Raw genomic sequence first — 23,314 nt, 5'->3', positions numbered from 1 at the left:
GCACGTTGCCATTTACTTTACCTTGATACACTTGTTTCGTTAGTCGTTCATTTGGCATTCTCTCAACATGTCCGAACCATCTTAACCGATTTCTTTCCCAGTTAACTTTAAATAAAATAACAATAACGATATAATAAACATAAAAACCACTATCTGGTTTTAATACTTCGTCCATTTTTAAAAAAAGATTTTCAAAGATCGACAAATCGCTTAGGTAGGCAATGAGGATATTTTAAACATCTGGACTTAACTTGAACTTCAAGTCAAACAACTTTATTTAAGGCATACCAAAATTAAGCTCTAAAAAAATTAGGACTTATTTTCTATGTCCTCCTAGGTATGTGTTTTTTCGAAAAGGACCCAATTTTTCATCTTAGGCTTCCAATACTCTGGAGGCATCCATTAAACACAATCAGAAAGAAATAATTATAAGGAAAATCATTTTTTGTTTTTTTCATTAAGCCTTGTTGGCTTAAAGCTAGAGTTAAGCCCAGAATTTGTTATCTTAAAATCATACCCCAAGCCCCAAAACCAAACCAGAATGAAACGAGAATGTGTAAACACTTTTCAGTGAAAATTGATAGATGCTATAGACGTAGGGTAATTTAGAGTTCGAGAGCCACCTCTAATGTTTTTTAAACCTTAAGAAATGAGGGAAATCTTTTTTCACCAAATAACACAAAATGGGAGGATGAAACTTCAAAAACTCTACATTTTTAGTTTTTGATCCACCCCAGTGTTCCTCATATAAATATATTAAGTCAATAAAACTCTTTTCTAAATTTAACAGTGAATTTTTATCTTTTCCTCTATCCTATTCATAAAATAAGTACTTATGTAGGAGCAACATTTGTGGGACAAGGCGAATAAATACAATAATTCTTGTTTTCTGATTGATATTTATTGTGAAAAATAAATGACAATGTCCAATTCACAACGACGACTAACTCTTAACAAATTAATGTCGGGCGAACTAGATTCACACCTCTTAAGTAGATGTCGATAAAACTATAGATGGTGTATTACAAATATAATTCTACATTATCGAGGTACGTTCATGTTATTTTAGGATAACAATTTTTGTTCATTCATCTTTTTTTGTATCCTAGATAAAATGTCCACAAAATGGAATTTTTTATTTTTCATTATTTTTTGTGCAATGAAAATTTGAATTTTCGATTTTTGAAGAAAATCCAAAAATTTGTTACGATGATCTTGTAGGGCTTTTAAAAAGAAATGTTTTTCTTTCCTTGCCTTTTTTTCATATCGTGCGTTTTTGGCTTCAAATTTTGATTTTCGTTTGATTAAAAAAATTTTGAAAACGCTATAACTCTGAAAATTGTCTTTTTATCGAAAAAAGTTATAAGGATAAATTGTTTGTTCTTTTTAATATTATAAATATCCGTACATAGAATTTTCAAATTCAGAAAAAAGTGGTCTCCAAAATGTTCAAAATGGGCTCACTTTTTGAATTTTTATCGAAGATGGCCAAAGATGGATTTACGGACGGACGGCCGGACGGACAGACAGACAGACAGACGCCATCGTGAAAATCTGATGTTCGGATTCGGGGGGCCTCGGAACTTGGAAATCCGTTGAAAAAGTTTGATGTCAAATTTCCGACAATTCTAATAGTTTCTCAATCATAAATGATGAGAATGTAAAAAACGCGAATATCTTTTCTCAAAAGAACGATAGTTATCGCGCATGTATTGCATATCTCAGACAGCAGCTCTTCACCGATTTGCATCAAACTTTTTAAAATCGATAAAAAATCGCAAAAAAATTAGCTTTTTCGCATACGTTTTCCATATTTCGTAAACTGGATTTAACAGATTCAGAAAACATAATAAATTAAAAAGTTCTAGGAATTAGATACAACTATAACCTAAACTATTTAACCGATTAGTTCAAAGATTTTAAGATTATTTTGTTGCACGTAACTCTTCTTCCGTTTTTCAGGATTTTAAAATTTATTTATTATTTTTTAGATTTAGTACTTTTTATGAAGAAAAATCGATTTTTTTTTAATAACAGCGGCACAAAAAAATAGTGGTCTGCCCGCTGGACTACATCAGCATGGCTATATGTTTTTAGGGTCGCTGAATCTGAATCCAGAGTCCAAATAACCCAGTTGGCTGATATTTTTTCGAAAAACGTACAAATAGACGTAAAATCGACGAAAACAGCGATTTTTGCTGTCTTTTTTGGGTAAAAATGGAATCTTTTATGTCTAGTGAAATTAGTTACCATCCTTTTATAATTTTTTGGTTCGTTCAATCCAATTTCGTGGTAAAAATAACCCAATTAGATCGTACTTTGTCTTAAAAACTCTAAATTAGTCGGAAAAATAACAGAAATGGTGATTCCTCCTTTATTTATCAGATGAACAAAAAATGGTGTCTAGTGGACTTAATCACCATATCTATATGTTTTTTTGGTCGGTTAATCGAAATTCAAGGTCAAAATAACCCAACCAGGCCATCGTTTGTCTTGAAAACTAAAAAACAGACGGAAAAATGCCGTAATCGGCGATTTTTTCTTTATTTTTTAAATTAAAAAATGCTTAGTGGACTTATTACTATTTATATATATTTTTGGTTCACTGAATCCCTTAAACTATCATACAAAGTTACTGAACGTTTTATTAAAATTAAAAAAATGTTAATCCCTTACCTTTCTCGACTGAGATTGTCGTTTACTGTAGATTCCCTTTGTCTCTCACGTTTTCGACGATCGTACGACTATTTTTGCGTTTTTCGAAAAAATATACGTCAGCTGGGTTATTTGAACCCCGGATTCGGATTCAGTGACCCCAAAATCATATAGATATGCTGGTATAGGCCGCCGGGCAGACCACTTTTTTGTATGCTGGTGTAATTAGTCACACCTAAACTCTACAGGTACAGTATTCATACGATTGCAATAAAATTTTCAAGATAAGTGAAACAGTACATATTATACGAACTGCATAATTACGAAATTTGTTATAAGTCAAACCCATTCTCACCTCGTTCGACACTATAATTACTAGAAATTTCTTAACAGTAGCATGACCAGTTCTCTTATGGAATATTTCGTAATACACGACAGAACCATTTTTAAATCTTATTTCTTGCTCTTTCTATTTTTCCCATACAAAAAATAAACCAATTTTTTTACCTACATTTATAAATATACTTTAATTTATATAATAAAATTAACAACAGTAATCCATGTTGTGTTAAGTAAATAATATTTCTCTTAATTTGAAATTTGTATTTGATTGAATAATAATCCTTATTCAAAAATAAGTGAAATCTCCCTAAGAACATCTACTATTCAACAAATGCCACCAAGTAAAAAATTACACGGGCTAACCAAATTTGATTGATTGTTAGTAACAAAAACTAAAGTAACCTTTTCCGAAGGATTTTGGTGAGCTGAATCCAACATTTGAAAGAGGAAGACTTATACTTTAAGGTGCTCCTACTAGTGTTGTGAAAAAAATTACCTTATGATTTTACATAATTTGATACATATTGAAAAACAGAGTTCTTACACTTTTAGGTTTGATATCTCGAAAACCTGATGTGATGGAGCGATTCTGAAGCCAGATTCGGATTCAGCGCCCCAAAATCCTTCGGAAAAGGAGACTACAGTTACGGTTACTTGGCCCTTGTTGGGCTGCGTAATCATTAAAATGAACATAGTTGGTGAAATCACAGTTTGCCGAGTTATTCTAAAAGACATCTACATTTTCTAATTTATTAAATTTATAAGCCTTAACAGTGTATTAAAAAGGAAAAAAGGAAATCTTGGCGAGATTATTCTTATTATTAAAAAATATGAAATTTCAAGATTTCCTTTTTCTCTTTTTTAATACATTATTGAAGTTGCTGCATTTTTTCAATGTAATAAATTAGAAAATTTAGATATCTTTTAAAATATTTTGGAAAACTTTGATTTTTTTTAACTTCCACCATAACATCCCCTACGAACCCTCCCATTACTTCTTCACTTCCCCACCCCTCACTACTCCCTCGTTTCAGTAATTTAAGTCTCCTTTAGCCTCACATTCCTTCCCATACTTCCTATTACATACTCACCTTCACTTCCCAACTACTAATCTCCTCACTTCCACTTATACCCCTACATCAGCTCTCCATTTCCTTACTTCCCGACACATCACCCCCTCCCTACTTCTTCACACTTCCCACGCCCTACTTTCCCTCTTCTCACTCACCTACTTCCATACTTCTCACTCTCCTCTCATCGTCTCCCCTTACCCCCTTCACTGACTTATCCACTCCTACTTCACCTACCCCTGAATCTCCCTACTTCGCCTCCTCCACTTCCCATATTCACCTCCTTGACTTCCCCTTCTTCCCCTTTGCTTCCGTTACCAGGAAAAAAGTACGACGCAAAGTGGTCAAAACCAGAAATTTACTGTTTATAATCGTCTAAGAGCTCTATTTCTTGACTGATTTTAACATTTCTTTTTTAGAAACTCACAGAATTAAAATTTTGAGCTTCTCAAATTCTTTGACTTTTTTTATTTAATTTTATGTGCAGTGATATAGTACAAATATAGTGAAAAAGTAACAATCTTAAGAATATTTTTTAATTATCTAGAAGAGAATTGCTTTAATAAACTCTCTATTGAATATTAATAATGCACATATAGCCCTCGATCTGTTTGTCACGCTTGAGTGAGATCATCCTGTCTCTTGACGCCGCGGCCCCTCTCATCTTGAAATTGCGGAAGCCATTAGTTCTAGGAACGCACAAATCCAGTTACCGGAAATCCAGGTTCCAGTGTATGTCAATTGGTCTGTCCACGAAACTTAATGGGTTAACAATTTTTTAAATTATTTTCTAATTTATTTATAGTTTTTCAAAATATGACAATTAGATTAAATAAATTGTTTATAACAATGAAATTTTACGTTTCACTGTTTATTAACAGAAATGTAATAAAAAATAATTGGGTTCCTTAAGTATATGTGCATTAACTCTAATAATCAGCGACTTTATTTAAGCAGTTTTCTTGAATATTCTATTTTTGTCACTACATTTGTTTATATATTGTTGAACACTAAAACTAGAATTGAAAAGTGGTAGAGTTTAAAGCCCCTTAAAATTTAATTCTAAAAATTTCTGAAAAATTGAAAATCCGTCAAGAAATAGAGCCTTTAGAGAATGATGAGAAGTCAATTCCTCTTTTTCACCACTGTGCGACAGACGGACAGACACCTGGACGAAACTATACGGGTTACTGCCTGGTGATAAGAAATCCTGAAAAGAAAAAAACTGGTCAGATTTCCTCTTTTTTTCCTTTTGAATACCTTCTTAAAGTTTCTGCAATTTTGTCAATTTATTAAAATGAAAATTTTAGATTTTTGAAAGTTGTGCATAGTAGATGGTTTTGGTGGGATAATAAAATGTTGAAATAATGAGTGCAGTCCTCATAGAGTGTCATAGCAAGTGAGTAGCGTTGCAAGAACGCGATCGATCGTCGATTGTTTTAAAGCTGTGCTAATTGATTGCAGATTACGTCTACAACCCGAAGGAGGCCAGACTGCGGAAAGCGATGCGCGAGCAGAGCCGAGAGCTATCGAGGCAGACGATCCTGCAGACTGCAATATCCTCTGCAACTGGATCGGCTACAGGAACAGATCCTGGTGGGAACGGGAGTGGAAATATGGATATGGGTGTCTCGTCGTCCGGGAATTTCTTGAATCATCCTATGGCCTGCGCCTCACCCACCGCAGCCGCGTCCTCGTTACCGGGCAGCCCCTCGATCAACGCAAATCGAATCATCAGCCCTTGGTTTCCGGTTGGTCACGGCGCGGCAACGAGTCACCTAAAGCCCATTCTGACGCCCAGGGTACGAATACAAAATCGATAAACTCGACGCACCGGCCTACTACCTACTACCTTTATTCTGCCAAAAAACTAGCTTCAACGCTATTTAAAAACCTCTAGCATATATCCCTGGACAAATGATTACTTCCTCTCCGAATCCCGGCATTAAAAATTTCCAACCGAGAGATGTTGCATTGCATTGTTTCATTTCGATTCAAATGGAATTGAAGCTGTTTTTTTTTTTAAATCGAAATTTAGCACTTCATATTTTTCCGCACTTTCCTCCCTCTTTTCCCCTTTTTAAAAGGGATAAGAAAATCCCACTATATTTGGTTAAAAAGTCTATTCTTCGATTTTTAGTAGAAACATTTATATTTTTAAATGAAATTTAAAGTTGAACTATTAGGTTGAAAGTTGAATTATTTTATAAAAAATCCATCTTCTTAAAATGAAGATTTATATTATTTTGGTTGAAAATTCAGTTATTTGGTTGTAGATTGACTTTTATGTTAAAAATTAATATTTTCGGGTTAAAAAATCTATTGTATTTTTGGTTGAAAAATTCGCGTCTTTTAGTAAAAATTGCATCTTTTTTGGTAAAAATTTCAACTATTTGAAAATTTAATTGTTTTATATGACATTTGCCTTTTTGGCTTGAACACTTTTTTATGGCAAATTCATATTTAAGTGTGGGAAATTAAAAGGTATTGTAGAAAATTAGTCTTTTTGTTTTGAAAATTCATCTCTTTTTGTACAAATTTCATCTTCTTGGTAAAAAAATGCAACTATTTGGTTAGGTATTCTTGTATTTTGTTGAAATTCCATATTTTTTTGGAGAAATTAAATCTTCTTGTTTGAAAAATCATCTTTTTGGTTAAAGAATTGAACTATTATGATTGAAAATTTAACTATATGGTTACAAATTTATGTTTTTATTTGAAAATTTCACTATTTGGAAGAAAATCAACATTTTTTGAAAATTTAATTGTGTTTGTAGAAAATTCACCTCTTTTGGTAAAAAATTTATCTTTTCTAGAAAAAATTTTTATTTCGTATTTTTTGTGAAAAGTTTATCTTTTTGGTTGAACATTTAACTATTTTAAAGGTTGTCAGAAGATTTTAATGGGATTTCAATAATTTTAAGAGATGTAATAAGATTTCAAGAGATCTAATAGGATTTCAACAGATTTGCAAATATTTCAAACGATTTTATGAAACTTAAAGGCATTTCGATGATTTCATGGAATGACAAAGAATTGTGAGAAATGTCATTAGATTCAAAATATTTTGAAAGTTTTCCGCAGATTTTGAAGGAAAATAAGGGATTTTTATGGAATTTGTAAGGTTTCACGCGATTTCAAGGATTTCAAACAATTACGCGGAATCTTAAAGCATGTTAAGCGATTACCACAGTTTTTGAAAGAGGTTTCCAGGAAGGTCAATCTTTTAAAAAGGATTTCACGAGATAGTATAAGATATCTATGGAATTTAAAGGATTTCAAGAAATTTTCGTACTTGTACCAATTTAAAGGGATTTACAAAATTTCAAAATAATTAATCGGATTTTAAAGGATTGAAAAGATTTCCAGGGATTCCATGAGATTTCATAAAAGGTTTAAAGAATGGTTAATTCTTGCTTAATTCTTGAGGTTTTAGGGGCCTCCACTTCAAAAAAAGCCTTAAATAAATAATGGATGCTCCCTAATAAAATTCCTATTGTAACAAGATATACATTATCCAGTATCTACAGGTATCCATTACGTAACACCCTCTCCTAATAAAATATAGTTTATAATATATAATAAATTAATGATAGGCGATGGCAGCTCACCAACGGACTTTGGACCAAACCAAAGAAGTAATTCGAAAACAAATAGAGTGCGCAGCATCCGGTGCATTTTCGGGCCCGGGTTATGGTGATTTTGTTTCCCATGGACCAGTTACCACAAATCAAAATGCTAATCAAGAAGGCAACGATTATTGCATAATGGGGGAATTTCCTGATGGCCAAAAATGGCATCCTTATCAGGTCTGTGAAAAATGTTTAATATTTCATCCTCCTAACAGTAGAATGAGACATAGGGGAGAGTGACTATCAGTGGGTCGGGTAATTTTTACATTCGTAATTATACATTAATTATACGAAATTTATGACATTCAATAATGTCAGTCTAAGGGTTATACACTTAACTGCATTATTCAAATTTGATACAAAGGATTTCGTACAGTCGATTATACAAATTTAACGCTTTTGTGAGGAATTAAATTGTTCTTATTTCTAAAAACATCTGGTTACAGTCGATCGATCATCATATTTTATTTTTCACAGAAAACAAAGTTATTATTCATGGAATCACGAGGGAAAGCGATTAGAATAGTTTATTTATGCAAAAATGCTAAAAGATTATATTAGAAATTACAATCTGCGTTTTCATTATTTTTAAATGCTTGTTACCCATAAATTGCTCGACCCAGTGTTGAACAAATGCCTCTTACAAGCAAATTACTAATACAGTGAAACTCTGATAATCCGGGTTTTGGGTCTGGCGATGGTGGGGAACAAACCCGATTGAGTTCCGCTCCGCTTTCGTTGATCACGCCTGATTGACCGCCGCATACCCCGCGCAACTCCTGTTACTGCTAATTGCGGCGCAGCGTCAATTCTCGGAAGAACTATATCAGAGGGCCTATGTCAGATTTCACTGTATTCATTCTGTGTCATCAGATGTTCTAGTTGAGATCCTTAACAATATTAATTATAAGCATATCTATTTTTAAAACGGCATATTCCTGTGTAAATTCTTAGTAAAGTCAAGTTATATTTTTTCAGCATAATGTGAACAACATTTTTTAAATTTTATCCCTAAAGTTTAAAACGAAGATTCAGTTGTTTTTCAAATAATTGAAAATACCCACAGTCTACAGCGACCCAGTGATGAACACTGACCCCTATCTAATTTTACACATAAAATTAGATAGGGCATAATTAAAAACAATATCTAATTATGTAAAAATTTGATAAAAGCTAATTATTAAAAAAAATGATTTCCTATTATTAAGAGGCTTTTAAACAAATATAGTTACGCAATTTCTTGCAGAATGGCACAAATGCTTATCACTCGAGAGGAGCTCCATTGTCTAAAATTAACAATCTACATCGGAATATGCAGAACTCGAATCACCATCCAGGACACTGGGCACAGTTTTGTGGGGTGCCTTTACGTAAGTTTTATTTATAGATGTATTCATTTAATCATTATTATATTGCGTTATGGAAAAAGATGCTTTGTTTAAGATTCAATTAATAAGTTAACACATTTATTGTACAATTCGAGGACACACATTCATTTGTGATTATTTTTGAATAAAATAGTATCTATGAATTAAGGATTTAACATTAATGTTTCTAGGGAACTATCCATTTTTTAAAGTTATATATTGAATTATAGGATATAAAACTGTTTTCTTACTGAATCAAGATTTATATTTATTTAGGGATTTTCCACTAAAAGCGATATTACGGCAAAGTTGCAAATTATTTATTCAATTGTGAATAAATTCGGTGATTCATTTTTCAGATTTATTTTTAATTACAACATTTTATAAAAGATCAGGGAGAAAAAGTGAAAATTGATTGTATTTTTTTGACAAAAAATGAGCTTCTATAATAAAATATATTTTTTATCAAATAATTAATAAAATTTAATATTAAGTCATCATTTGGAAATTATAGCTCAGAACGCTACGATTCGTGGTCCAAGGCACCTTGTCTTTCTACAAGATCAGCAAAATCAACATTGCGCATTTAATGAAGAAATGCAACATCCTTATGGGCCAAATAAAATCGATATCAGTCATAGACTGCATTCTTCGTATCCACAATCAGAGCACCAAGTAAGTAAATAAATCATTACTCATATATTCATAAAAAAATTGGTTTTATAATTTTGCAAATTTCCACTCTCTATTAGAAAAGTAGTGAAAGTATGTATATTTAAATAATTGTACATAAAATTTGTTATTTTTTATACGATATCAACGTTTTAATTTCTATATTTATCTGAATGAATTAGATAATGTATTAAAAGTGAAAATGTGCACAAAGTAAAGAAAATTTATAAAAATTATTAATATATGTTAACATGTTGATCATTATAAAATTAAAGATTACACAATGGGTCAACAACAACAAATATGAAAGAAAAAATTTTCAATTTCATACTTATAAAAAATTAAATAATTTCAAACTCAAATTTCAAACGGATCCAAATTCTTAATGGGAAATATTCTGAAATGAACAATCCTTCAGCAATTGAACAAGACAACTAGGGTATAAGATTCAATTAATTTGGTATTAAAACATTTAAAATTGAATAATTAAAAAAAAACATATTTAAAATTACTGTATTGGTAATGTCATAGTTATCAAATTTGAAAATTTTTGAAAAGGAACTGGATTAATTAGATGCTGAGTTTTTTTCAGTTATAGGGCCTTTCTGAATTCAATAATATTCAAGGTTAAATCAAACTAAACATTTTTAAACATTAGACATATAATAAACTTAAAATTGTAATACTACATAGAAAATTTGCGAAAACCTACAACTGCTCAAAACTCCTAAATTTTCAACAAAAATCATATGAAAGGACAATCAAATATTCAAAAATTTGACATATATTTAAATTGAAAATTTCAAAATTTAATTATTTTAAATTGAAACCCCTATAAGTCGTGATACCAAAAATTTTTATAACTCTTTCGTCCATTATAATACAAAATGAAGACATCATCATAGCGAAAAATCGCTAAGAAAATGAAATAAATAATTCTCAAGAAAGCTGAACTTCTAGTCCTAAAGAAATTTCCCAATAAAGTAAGTTACAATTCTGGAAATAAATTCTGTACTATAATAGGATCTTATTATTAGCAAGAAAAAATTAATAAAAAAAAAATTAATAAGTTATTAGAAAAAATAATTTACTAAAAAATAACGATTTTCTTATATTTTTAATTACATAAACAAATAAAAATGTATAACCTTCGATTTGTTATTGCAAATATTTAGCTAACATACCAGATAGTTAGTAAACTCGAAATATGAAAGCGTCTAAAAATATTAAATGTTCTTCATGTTGATGATTTTTTCCATTTTATAAGATTTCTAAAGATAGCCACATCGTTTGAGTTAGGCATAACTGGGAATTTCACTTGAAGTCGTTAAAAGTAAATCATTTTTAAGTTAGGCATCACGATTTTATAAATTCAATTAGTTTTCTCTAAAGTGTGAAATGAATAATTTGAAAATCAATGATAAAGCATTTTCATGGAAGGGGATCAACTTATTCTTTATTTATTGACACTATACTAGGATCTTAAGATTTTATTCGATAAAATGTCTACCTGACGTATACTAATAAACTATAACATTAACATGATAGGAAAAGTCGGATTAAAAAAAGCACGGGAAATGTGAGCAGAAACATAGAAGTTTCAATTAAGACGAAGTAAATGAATACACTATTATTCCCAGCAGGAAAAGCCATCGCACTCTTCCCCCTTGCACATTTCTCAACTCCAAGAAGAGGAGAAGCGCATCGAGGAAGCTCCCAGATGGAGTGGTTCGACTCCCACATCTGGTACATCAGAACACCCAATTTCCAGCAATCTGGTTGCAAATTCTTCCAGACAAGAATCAGAGTCCTACCAAAAACAAGACCAGGAAAGTGAGCAGATTGAGGAAAGTCCCCAACCCTCACAACAGTATGTAGAAAGAGCAGAGATTAAGCAAAAAATGAGTTTCAAGCAACCCCTGCCAGGTTTTCATCAAGCCTTTGGCTCCACTGAAATCGGCAGGTTCTCCAGATCCGAGTTCTTCGCAAACATGGTTGGCGAAAACAGCAATGTAAGTGTAAATATAAGTAATGATCGAAGCCGTGGCGATGATGAGGGCGTCGACTTGACGTCACGATTGCCAACAATGGACGACCTCAGACATGGAGGTGGTATTCCGGAAGTTAATAGCAATTGTTCTAATCTTAATTCAGCCAATGGCTGTGGCAACTCTGCCAACAATTTCGGGAACCTCACCCTTGCTTCTTACTATAATGAGGCTAGAAGTCCAGCTGCGGTGGCACCACGCTGGCATAGTCCCTGCGTGAGTGCGATAGGTAGTGAAATTTAATTAACAATAAGAGGATAGATCGTTATACAATTCTTAGATACAGTGTCGGATACTCTCTGTGTCTTTGGATGCAGTTTTTCTACGGGGGTTGGAATAATTTATGGCTTTGTGATATTATTGTTGCGAATTCAAAAGTTCAAGCAAACTAACTCAAAAGAATATATTAACCAACCATGCAATGATTTAAAAATTAAATTTTTTGCGTTATCGAGACACCATCATCATGATTTTTATAGTCTTTCCAGAAATTTCTAAATTTAGCACAGATACGAACTCTTGAATTACAAGGATGTTGGTAACAAGAATCTGTATTTAGAAAAACGCTATTATACTCTACGAAGTACTTTGAATTATTTGTATTCTTTGAATTCTTTTGACTCTTTTCCAAACTTTTGAATTCTATTAATGAATTCACGAATTTTCTGAATTCTACCGATTTCCCTGAAATCTTTAAATTCTATTGAATTCTACTGAATTCTGATAATCTCGGAATTTTAATAAATTCTCGAAATTCTGACGAGTTCTCTAATTTCTCGTGAATTATCTGAACTTTTGTGAATTCTCTAAATTCTGTTATATTCTTTGAATTTTTTTAAATATATGAAACCCCTGAATGATTGGATTCCTTGAATTGTTTAAGTTCTTTTAAATTCTTTGAATTCTGTTCAAGCCCGTTGCATTCTGTCGAATTAGGTTAAATTCTTATAAATTCTTTTAAAGCTGTTGAATTACTTCAATTCTGTGTGTTCTGTTGAATTTTTTAATTCTGCTGAATGCTCTTGAATTATTTGACTTCTGTTTGATTTAGTTCAATTCTTTAATTTCTGTGATTTTCATTGAATTCTCTTGAATTCTGATGAATTTGTTTGTATTCTTATCAATTTTGTTGAATTCTGATGATTTCTGTAGAGTTCTTTGAATTCGACTGATTTCTGATGAATTCTTTTGAATTCCTTGAATTCGGTATAATTCTGATGTATTGTCACAATTCTGTTAAACTCTTTCCATTCGTTTAATTGATTAAAATCATTGAATTAATTAAATTTCTCAAATTCGTTCAGTTTCTTGAATTCTTTTAGTTTTGCTAAATTCTTTTCATTCTGTTAAATTATTTTAATTCTGTTAAATTCTATTGGATTCTATTGAATTCTAATCATTTTTTTGAATTATGTTGAATTCTTTTTACTTATTCGAATTCTCATGAATTATCGTAAATGCTTTAGAAATGTTTCGAAGTATTTTGAAGTTTTTTTAAAAATTATTTGAAATTCTTTTAAATTCTTTAAGTTCTTCAATTCTGTACACTAAACTATACTTTACTCGTTTATTACTCAAGTTATAGTATTTTGTGTAAACTGGAATTATTAATACAATAACTATTTGAAAATGTTTATCATTCAAATCCCGTAAATTTCCACGTATACAAATACTTATGAGCTTCCAAATTATGATACAAAATTTTTCTAAACTCGATCAGTGACAGTCTTAAAGTCCGCGAGGTAGAAGGGAAATTTTAATAAAATACACACCATAAAGTTGTGCCAAATTGTAACTGAAAAACATTTTTGGTACTTCTAATATAAATATACAGTTATTGTACAAAAACATGTATGAGTCTTCGTACTATACCAATAATGTTTAAAATTGTTGAACTCATTAATTAATTATTCATAAGCATTATATTTATAGAATTTTTCCACTTAGAAGTTCCTTGTTTGAAGAAATTTTTCATTTATCCTTGTATAACAGCTGCCTCCAAATTCAGGTGCATTTTTGAAAGTATACTACCCGACACATATTAGGTGATTATCCTTATAAAGGCGACAATTAATAGGTTACATTTGATTTATGTTTATTTGTGAAAGCATGGCTCCCTTCTATTTCGAAAATGAATATCTAGTAGAAAAATGTGAGACTGAGGAGAAGGAAAAGAGCGGCAACGATATGCAATCGTTAAATTTCAATTGGTTATCAAAATTGTGCCTTTCGATGGACTGGATATATTAAGTATTATTACATTAATTAAAATAACTGCGTAAACCAGTAAGGTAGAACATGTCGTTAATTTAACGACTAAGTAATATGGGACAAATTATTTTTGTAATTTTCATTACTCTAATCATTAAACATTTAGTTTATCAACCTTTCAGACAAATTAAATGTCAGTCTTTTTTCTTTGAATTCGAAAAAAATGAATAATTTGTAATAATTAATCTGTTTTTTCAATATTATTTTTTACTTTGAAATACCAAAAAAATATTATTTTCTCTTGATTATAAAGTCTCCTATTACTGTCTTCTACCCCAAAAATTATTATTGTATACACCAATATTGTCGTTCTTGTCTTACCAGTAGATATTCGTACTAATATATTTACCCAATTTTAAGGAAGGTGTCCATTGATTCGCAGAACGAAAAGGAAAGTGAATGAGGGTGCCTTATAAAAATAAAGAATAAAAAATTAAGTTCGGTCGACAATACAGTCGCAAAATGCCTTCCAAAAAGTGACCCACGCATCTAATAAAGAAAAAAGTTCATACATATATCACACCTTCATTCGCCTGCCTATTCGATTATATATAATAATAATATAATCTATAAACGCGAGCTCGTCTAATTCACGAGCCTGCAAGCCAAAACGAACGATAGATGAATAGATCGATATCTGTTTACAAAAAAAATATATATAAATATTATACATAAATATATCTATATACAGTGGAGGTATGAAAGAGATGCAGGAAGAGAAATATTGAGAAACTATTGACAGACAACTTATTATCTACTTTACTATACTTTGAAATCAAAACAACATCCTGGATGTTATATGCGAACACATAATAGTTTTTAAGATAATCAAACCAAAAAACGTGCAGTCAGAGAAAAACCAAAATCCGGAGCATTCTACGTGTTAACAATTTTATTATTGTTAATAGGTTATTAATATTTATTATCAAAGGATTAAATATGTGATAAAAGAATATAAATTATTTAGTAGATTTCTAGGTCCATATTATACATAAATGTTGTTACGAGCATATATAAAAGAAACGGCAGGTAAAAAGCTGCCTTCTGAGTTTATTTCAATCACGGCTATCTATATAAAAAAAATATATATCTTAGATATACAGTATCAGTAATGTATTGACGATGGTTTACGATAATTCACGCTGTACAACCCATCCTGTACCTATAATGGGACCAACGTTTTTATTTCACTTCATCATTTCATTATTAATCGTCACCAGACAGCTCGTCTCGTTTCATTTCTCCATAAAAACTTTGTAACTATTTGTAATTAATCAATTTAACTAGAAGTTAAATTAATCAATGTGGATTATTTATAAAATTAGCATAAAAAAACGGTGGGTACAAATATTGCAGATAGTGGACGAAGTGGGGTAAACTCGGGTAAACTCAGGTAAACTTACCATGGCAACTCGAAGATTTTGCAGGTAACATACTGCCTCTAGCGGAGTGCGATGGGGAAATTTTCGAGTTGTCACTGATTTTATCTCAGACACAATTAGCGGGTTACCCTTTTGGCGTTGCCTCACTTCGTTGCTCAGTGCCAGCATTGTTTCTTGCCCACAGTTTTTTATTTTTAAAAGGAAATTTGATCTAACAACAAAAATTCTTAGAGCAGAGGTAATCGTTTATGTGCCTACTTTTGAGTTTTTAAGATTTTGTTATTAATATTTTGAACAAGTTTCAAAGTTTTAGAGAATGAAACAGACAAAAAAACGCCCCGCAGACACTCAAGTCGTTCGATTTCATCATCTTTTTCCTAAAAGTGACCAATTTACAAAAGGAACGATTTTATCGTCACATCGAAATTTCCGTATTTCGAATCTCTTGCTCCAAATATTTTTAGTGTTTTAAGGAAATTCCTCGTCTTCTTGCTTTATATGCCAAAAAAACGTATAATGCCGAGGAATCGTCGATAAAATCTGTATCATTAGAAAATATACTTGCAAAGAAAATACTGCGTTTTAAAGAAAAAAGAAAAGCAATATTATTTTTTAGACTGTTACTATTTTATCGAATTTTTTTTACAAATAGCCGGATTTCCCTGTAGGAATAGTGAAACCTGGGAAAGGGGCTTCTTGTACTTAAAATTCGGTAAGTCTAGACACTTCCATTATCTTAACAGACTTTGGAATATTTTAAATTATATTAATGGTGCAAACATGTCAGATTAAACATTTATAAATTTAAATTAAAAAATGTTTTAAACTTACAAAATTAATTTAAAACCTTCAAGTTGCAAACAAATGAAAAAGTCATAAGTTTGAATTATACTCCTTAAGAATTGAGTAATATTTCTGGGTGTATTCACTTTTTATTTAAATTTGCAAATATTAACGATTTTAAATTAAAACCTTTCTATATTAAAGTATACTACAATTAAAATTTAAAGTTGAATGCAATTTCGAAAATAATGCTCACAAATTTTGAACTTTTTAATGTCTTTCTTATATTGAGTAACATTAAACTTATTTCTTCAACCTTGAATTAAAAAATACAGAAATTCAATATAGAAGCTCTTAAAAATGTATTACAATTTATATTAAAACCTGAGAAGTATACAAATTCTAATAAATGGAATCGCTGAAAATTGATTTGGAATGAAAATTAAAGTATTGTCTATAAATCGTAATTCCGATTAATATTTATAACCGATGTTGATCGAAAAAGTATATGAGATTCAAATTTTGATCAAGAGAAGAAAAATTACTAAAATTTCACATACGTATAAAATTCTCTAAGAGTTAAAACAATGCCAATTTAAAATAATGCTTTAATTCCTTGTGAATAAATTAAAACTAGCAGTGCATTTGCTAATGCAAGTCAGAAATTGATGCAGACTTTAGGATGAAACAAATTTCCGACCGGCTTTTATCTCGCTCGATATATGCGATCGCGAGGGTAATCATTGTCCTACTGTGATTAAATTAATTTTAATAATGTTTATATTATTGTATTTATTAGATGGTCACTCGCGTCCGAGATAACATTATTTAGGGTCCTGTGGATTCGAGTTCCCTAAAAAGTGGTCGAGCAAAGATATTGTAAAATATAATTTTAAAAACACAAATTTCATTTTCTAACTAAAAAGAAAATTATTTTTCTCGAACCATCTTCTAAGGAAACGAATCAAACTCACGGGAATAAATCGATGGAGTTGTGCGTGTATGAAAATTTCACTTTCTAGGAAATAATTGTTTTAGCCTTACAATTTTTCAAGACTAAGCAATAACATTAATTGCGAATGTTAATTAATATTAATATGTCCATTCATAATTATAAACGTTAATAAAAACGTTGAAAGGTGCATGGAATGAGAGATGAGTTCAAAATATACGATAAAGTGATCAGTTTTGTTAATCATTTTTTAAAACCGACTTTAGATTGTTGGTAATTTCACATAAAAAGGTGCCCTTGATTACTATAAAAAATGTTTTTTTCTTCAGAATATTGAAAACTTAGAGTTTTTCTTTTAATCTTGAAGAAATCATAGGTACCACAAATTAAATACTGTGTAAAAGAAAAATGTAACGAAATACCAACTAACTATAAATTTGTGAAACTAACGTTTAATTCTAAGAGTCTAACTTTTTTAGTTTCTGTGAAAAATCAATAGCCAGAAGCATTAAAGCAAAATACGTATAATCAGTAAGACTTTAGAAAGATTTGAACTTTCATATTTTAAGAATCAAATCTGACAATGCCGATAGATTTTTTGAGCCAGCTTTATATTAAACACAAAGAACTTCCATCGACGTTATAATCATTCTGAATCCAGAGTCAGTGAATGCCGCTTAAGGTGGGAGTATGGTCCGGAGGGTAAAAAAAGCGTTTTTTTTAGCGATTTTTCCTAAAGCAGCGGTGAAGTAATTCGTTTATAAACTTCTGTACACTTTTAAGTGACATTTCAAGAATATTTGGCGAAATTTTTGTGTAAATACATAAAAAATTGAGCTGTTGCCAAGAGATCGTCAGAGACGCCTTCGAAAAAAGATGCGCTGCGGTGCACACGATAACTCGTCAAAAAACTGAAAAAATCGATTTTTTGCCTAAAAAATCCGCCATTTTATATCCGTAAAATCGCAACCAAAAAAATCGTTATCGACAAGATCGTTGTGTTCTTGCGATATATCTGTCAAAAGTATATACCAAATTTGGTGAAGATCGGTGCAATAGTTTTTGCGAGAGACTGTGCACCGTCTTTAAAAATGTAGTTTTGAGAAAAACACGTTTAAAGCTGCCTGCGTCTAGCGTGCTCCGCTGGAGGTTCGGTGACATAAAGCTCTGTAACTTGGCAAGTTTCCCTCCGATCGACTTAAAATTTTGAGGCAATATTTTTGAGATGTTATATTAAAAGGAAATGAAAAAACAACGATTTTTTTACCCTCCGGAATATACCCCCTCCCCCCTTAAAATAACTTAAAGTTGATTTTTCATTTTACAGGGTAACGGCAAATTAAAGAAGGATAAAAATCAATCGATAAAAAATTGTGTAGATTTATCGCCATCCTGTATATGAGTACATATCAAACGCATATTAAACCCCAGGGGTTAGATTCGAATGTTGTTTCTTTTACAATATTTATTCGAGTTTATTGGAACGCAGATATTCCATTTAAAAAAAATTATAAGTTCTATCTTCTTCGATCGTTATTATAAATCGCTACCACATTTACATACAAACATGCAAATATTAAATTTTCAATTTCTGTCTTTAATATTTTAATCTTGGCGATTTAATATCTATATTTTTTTTAAAGAACTATAAATCACTAGTCAGAGTTCACGATTCGACCGATATATCGATTTGCGAATTACTCATAGAGTAGAAAATTCCTGTTGTGGAAATTCGAGGTGTAATTATAATGTAGGAGAACACAGGAAAGAATCAACTTAATATAAGTACAATTTGGATTAAATTTTAATAATTTTGAATAAGAATTACTAGATAAATTGTCGAGATTGTGAATAGTATTTATATATTATATATATATTTTTTTAGAATTAATTTATTTCCTAGTGATATTAAAAATAATAAAAATTAATACTTTATATTGATTTTGATTCGTTCTGTGCTCTGATCTAAAATAATAAAAATGAGAATTTTATTTTGCGCCTTTAATGTTCGATCCGTTAATGTGAATCGATTGTGAGTAACGTTGAAGAAAATAAACGTTTATATGATAAACGCATCATCCATTGATATATTTAATTGACAAAATTGTCCATGTATTTCCTCAGCTGATCCCGGAAGCTTTCCTCTCCACTCCCGGTTTTCCATTCGCTCCGAAATCCCAAAACGTCTTAGGAAATTCGACATTAGCTCGAGGAATAAAAGATGAAAAAATGTTGCAAAAAATGATGGCTGAAGATTGTTTGTGGTTGGCTCCAGGTATCCCTGCATCCAGTATTTCGGAAAATGCGTCCGTAAGTTTTCTTATATTAATTCCTTATGTTGTATAATTTATCGAAGGATTTAAATGCTTTTAAAAGCTATGCACTTCTCTTATAATTTTCCATGGAGACCAATAAAACCTATAAGGGATCGTCCATAAAATACGTTACTAATTTAGGGGGGGGGGGGCGGGCGTTACGATCTTAGACAACATTTAGTACGTTTCCTTTTGATAAATTTTAGTGAATTCTTTTTTTTTTGTAAAAAGCATACCTCATCTCCCCTTTTTCTTGTTGAATGGTCTGCAATTCTATTTTTGGATCTGCATTCATTACGTTGAACTATTTTGTTAAAAATTTATTTTTTGGTTTGCAGATTCATTCCCTTAATTGGAAACTTATCTATAATCCATTTTTAGAAAATTAGTCTTTGTGTTTGAAAATGCATCCTTTTTTATTACAAATTCAACTGTCTGGGTCTAAATAATACTTTTCATTTGAGTATTCAACAATTTGCTAGAACACAGAGAAAACGATATCGCATGAATTTCAATATATACCGTAATTCCTGCGCTATATATCGTAATTATCGTATTATAATAGCTTTAAACCGTGAAATAGTACATTGCAAGATTTTACATAATATTATTATTTTATCATATTATATATACGAGAGTTCTAGTAGTAGCCAAACTATTTTAGTGCATTATGATACAGTGAAACTCTTCAATAGCGCTACCTTTTATAGCCCTTTCAAGAATTGATGCCGCGCAGCAGATAGGTATAACAGGAGCTGCGTGGGGGCCGCGGGGTCTGCGGTTGTCACTCAGGCGAGCACTCGAGCGTGAACAAACAAAATAAGAGTGGGCTATAATGAATTAGTTCCCACCCACCGTCAGCCCCAAAATCGGCGCTATATAAGAGTTTCACTGTATCGTAGAAAGCTCCGGAACCAGCTTCCACGTTATCATATTGCGCTTTATTTCAGTACAAAGGGTTTGGGATCTCATTGTGCGATATCTTTTTCTCCGTGAATATTAAACTATCCTGTGGAAAATTTAATTTTTCGTAGAAAATTATATTGCTTTAAAATCTTCTTGTCGGCTTGAAGATTCAACCGTTTTTGGAGATAATTCGTCCTTTTGACTTAAAACCTAAACCTATTCGTTTAAAATTAATGTATTTTGTTGAAAATTCATGTTTTTTGCAGAACATTAACCTTCTTGCTGAAAAATTCATCTGTTTGGATGAAAATTTAAATATTCAATTTTTGTAAAATTATTCTTCCAAGTTAAAAAATCATCTTTTGAGTTAAACTTAATTGTTAAAAAAGCACTTTTTTATGATTCATCATTTTAGTTGAAAATTCATCTCTTTTGTTGAATATGTAACTATTTTGTGGAAAATCCCCTTCTTTTCTGGTTAAGAATGAGTTCTTTAACTAATAATGTAACTATGCCACTTTGTGTCAGAAATTTATATTTCTATGAACTGATCTTTCCTAGTAAAATTCATGTATTTTATTAAAAGAAAGTTAATCCTTTTTAGACATAAATGCAACTGTTTCGTTTTAAATTGATCTAGTTTGGTTGATGATTAAAGAATTTGGTACAAAACTAAACTATTCTGTTGAAAATGAACTTTTTTATTACAAATCTAGACGGGAGAGGGGGGCAAAATAGTACAAGATTCGTAACGTAGTTTATGAACGACCCCTAAGAGAGATTTCGTGAACTCACATGAAATTAATTGAATTACTCCAAATTTTAATGAATTATCGAGAAACCTGCCATATATGTTTTATGAGATTCACAAAAAATTACATAAACTCTTAAGGAGATTCATGAAATTGCATGAAATATCTTGAAATTTGGCGCGATTCCTTACCGTAGTGAAATATTGTGCATTTTAATAAAACTTGAGATCTCTACAATTCCAAAGGTACTCATTAAATCTTTAAAAATTTCGTAAAATTCTAGAAACTTATATCAAATCGTAAAAATTCCGAAAAACTGATTGAAATTCCATGAAATATCTCTAAACTAAATCCTCAAAAATCACATGAATTTTAATCGGGATCCAGATAATGTTATGAAATTACAATATATCTTGTAAAATGCTATAAATTTATATGAAATATTTAAGAACTCTAGAAATTTGATCAAATATTACTCAGTAATTTTAATAAGATGCTACGAAAATTAAAGAAATTCTTCGAAATATTTTAAAATACTATAAAAAATGTAGTCCTCTCCAATCTCAGTCAGATATATTTGATTAAAATACAAATACTCTTCAATGTTCAAAAATTTCATAAATTTCGATAATGTTTGACAAAAATCCAATAATTCCTTTTTAAATTATGTCAAATTTCTGAACAATCCAGAAAATCGCGTTAGACCTGTTGTGAAATTCTTTTGTTTTGTATTATGAAACACCATAAAATATATTAAAAGTTGATGTCATCCATATAAATTTTGCACAATTAGAGGATACCCCATGATATGTATATTTAAATTATTTGCAACCCTTCGAAATCTTAGAAATCTCAATTAAACCCATACATTTACATGAAATTCTGTGAATGCCAACAAAAATTGATAAAAAATTATTTACCTACCGTGAGATTTATAGAAATTGGATGAATTCTAATGAAACCCTGAACAATCCCTTGAAATTATCTGAAATACCACATCAATTTGTGAAATCTCGTAACATTACCGAAGTCTTATACTGAAGTCTCTTAGATTAAATTTTATGGCAAGTGAAGTTTAGGAAGGAACACATTCTTGCACCTTGACTAAACTACTTTTGAAAAAATTTTATTTTCAGCAAAATTTTTTAAATTCTAATGAAACGAACTCTGAGAAATCTCTAGAAATACCATGCAATTTCCTGACTGCTTTTGAAATTTATGGAAGTCCTATTAGAATCTCTCGAATTCAATTGTTATTTCATGAAATCTGATGAATTCGAATGAAATCTTGAGAAATTCCTGGAAATTTCTTGAAATACTATAAATTCCCAACAAAATTTGTGACATGTCTTAAAACTTAATGAAATCCTCTCGAAATCTATTAAATTTCAGTTAAATCCCATGGATTCTACTGAGTTCTAAAAAATTCTTGAGAACTGTAGGAAATTCGTAAGAATACCTTGAAATTACATGGAATTTCATGACATCTCTTTAAAAAACAAAAAAAAAGATAATAAGAAAGGACAGAACGTTATATTTACGTTTCTATGTAATTGAAATCTAAAATAAAATGGAAGAATTGCGGAGATTGAAAACTAGAAGTTCTCAGGGTTTCATTACATGAAATTCCTTAGAATTGGATGAATTCCATGTAATGAAAATCGGAGCACTTCTAATCTTTAATTTCCGTAATTCTTCCATTTTATTTTAATTTATAATGACATAGAAACGTAAATATAACGTTATATCTTATCTTATTCTTATTTTTATTTATTAATCAGTTTCTTTAATACACAAAATAGAACTATGCTGCTCTCTTGGACTACTCTCACCGAGTCACACAAGAATGGTTACACCCAGTATCAGCCCAAGATCTTCAAATCGCTTATTTGGACCAATCATCAGCTTTTCTATTCCACGAAAACGACAAAGAGAACTCAAAAAATAATTGCATTTCCTGCAAATGTGGCAAATTAAAATCTCTAAATCAAGAAAGTACCTCTAGCAGCGATTTGGAAGGTTTAGATCTTCGACTTTCGGAAAACTCAAAAACTCAAAAAGATGGATCGGACGAAGATCTGTAGATGAGAAACACACTTAATTTGATTTTAAAATACGTTTGCCTTTTACAATATTAGAAAAAGAGAAAAAAGTGTTTAATATTTAA

General features: G+C 30.7%; 1 protein-coding gene across 2 annotated transcripts in view; it reads left to right on the top strand.

The window, feature by feature from the left end:
- The window catches only part of LOC117167796, a 55,514-nt gene extending 32,200 nt beyond the window's left edge, over positions 1-23,314 (top strand). For both annotated transcript variants that reach the window (XM_033352990.1, XM_033352989.1), the window contains 7 exons: positions 5,532-5,869; positions 7,664-7,876; positions 8,946-9,069; positions 9,581-9,741; positions 11,379-11,750; positions 19,299-19,484; positions 22,950-23,314. In XM_033352990.1, coding sequence (XP_033208881.1) covers positions 5,532-5,869; positions 7,664-7,876; positions 8,946-9,069; positions 9,581-9,741; positions 11,379-11,750; positions 19,299-19,484; positions 22,950-23,231 — 1,676 coding nt within the window. In that variant the 3' untranslated portion in view covers positions 23,232-23,314. The remainder of the gene's footprint in view (positions 1-5,531; positions 5,870-7,663; positions 7,877-8,945; positions 9,070-9,580; positions 9,742-11,378; positions 11,751-19,298; positions 19,485-22,949) is intronic.

This window comes from Belonocnema kinseyi, chromosome 2, assembly GCF_010883055.1.
Source record: "Belonocnema kinseyi isolate 2016_QV_RU_SX_M_011 chromosome 2, B_treatae_v1, whole genome shotgun sequence".
Taxonomy (NCBI): Eukaryota; Metazoa; Arthropoda; class Insecta; order Hymenoptera; family Cynipidae; genus Belonocnema; species Belonocnema kinseyi.
The sequence above is the reverse complement of the archived record's forward strand: the minus strand, read 5'-3'. Positions and strand labels throughout refer to the sequence as shown.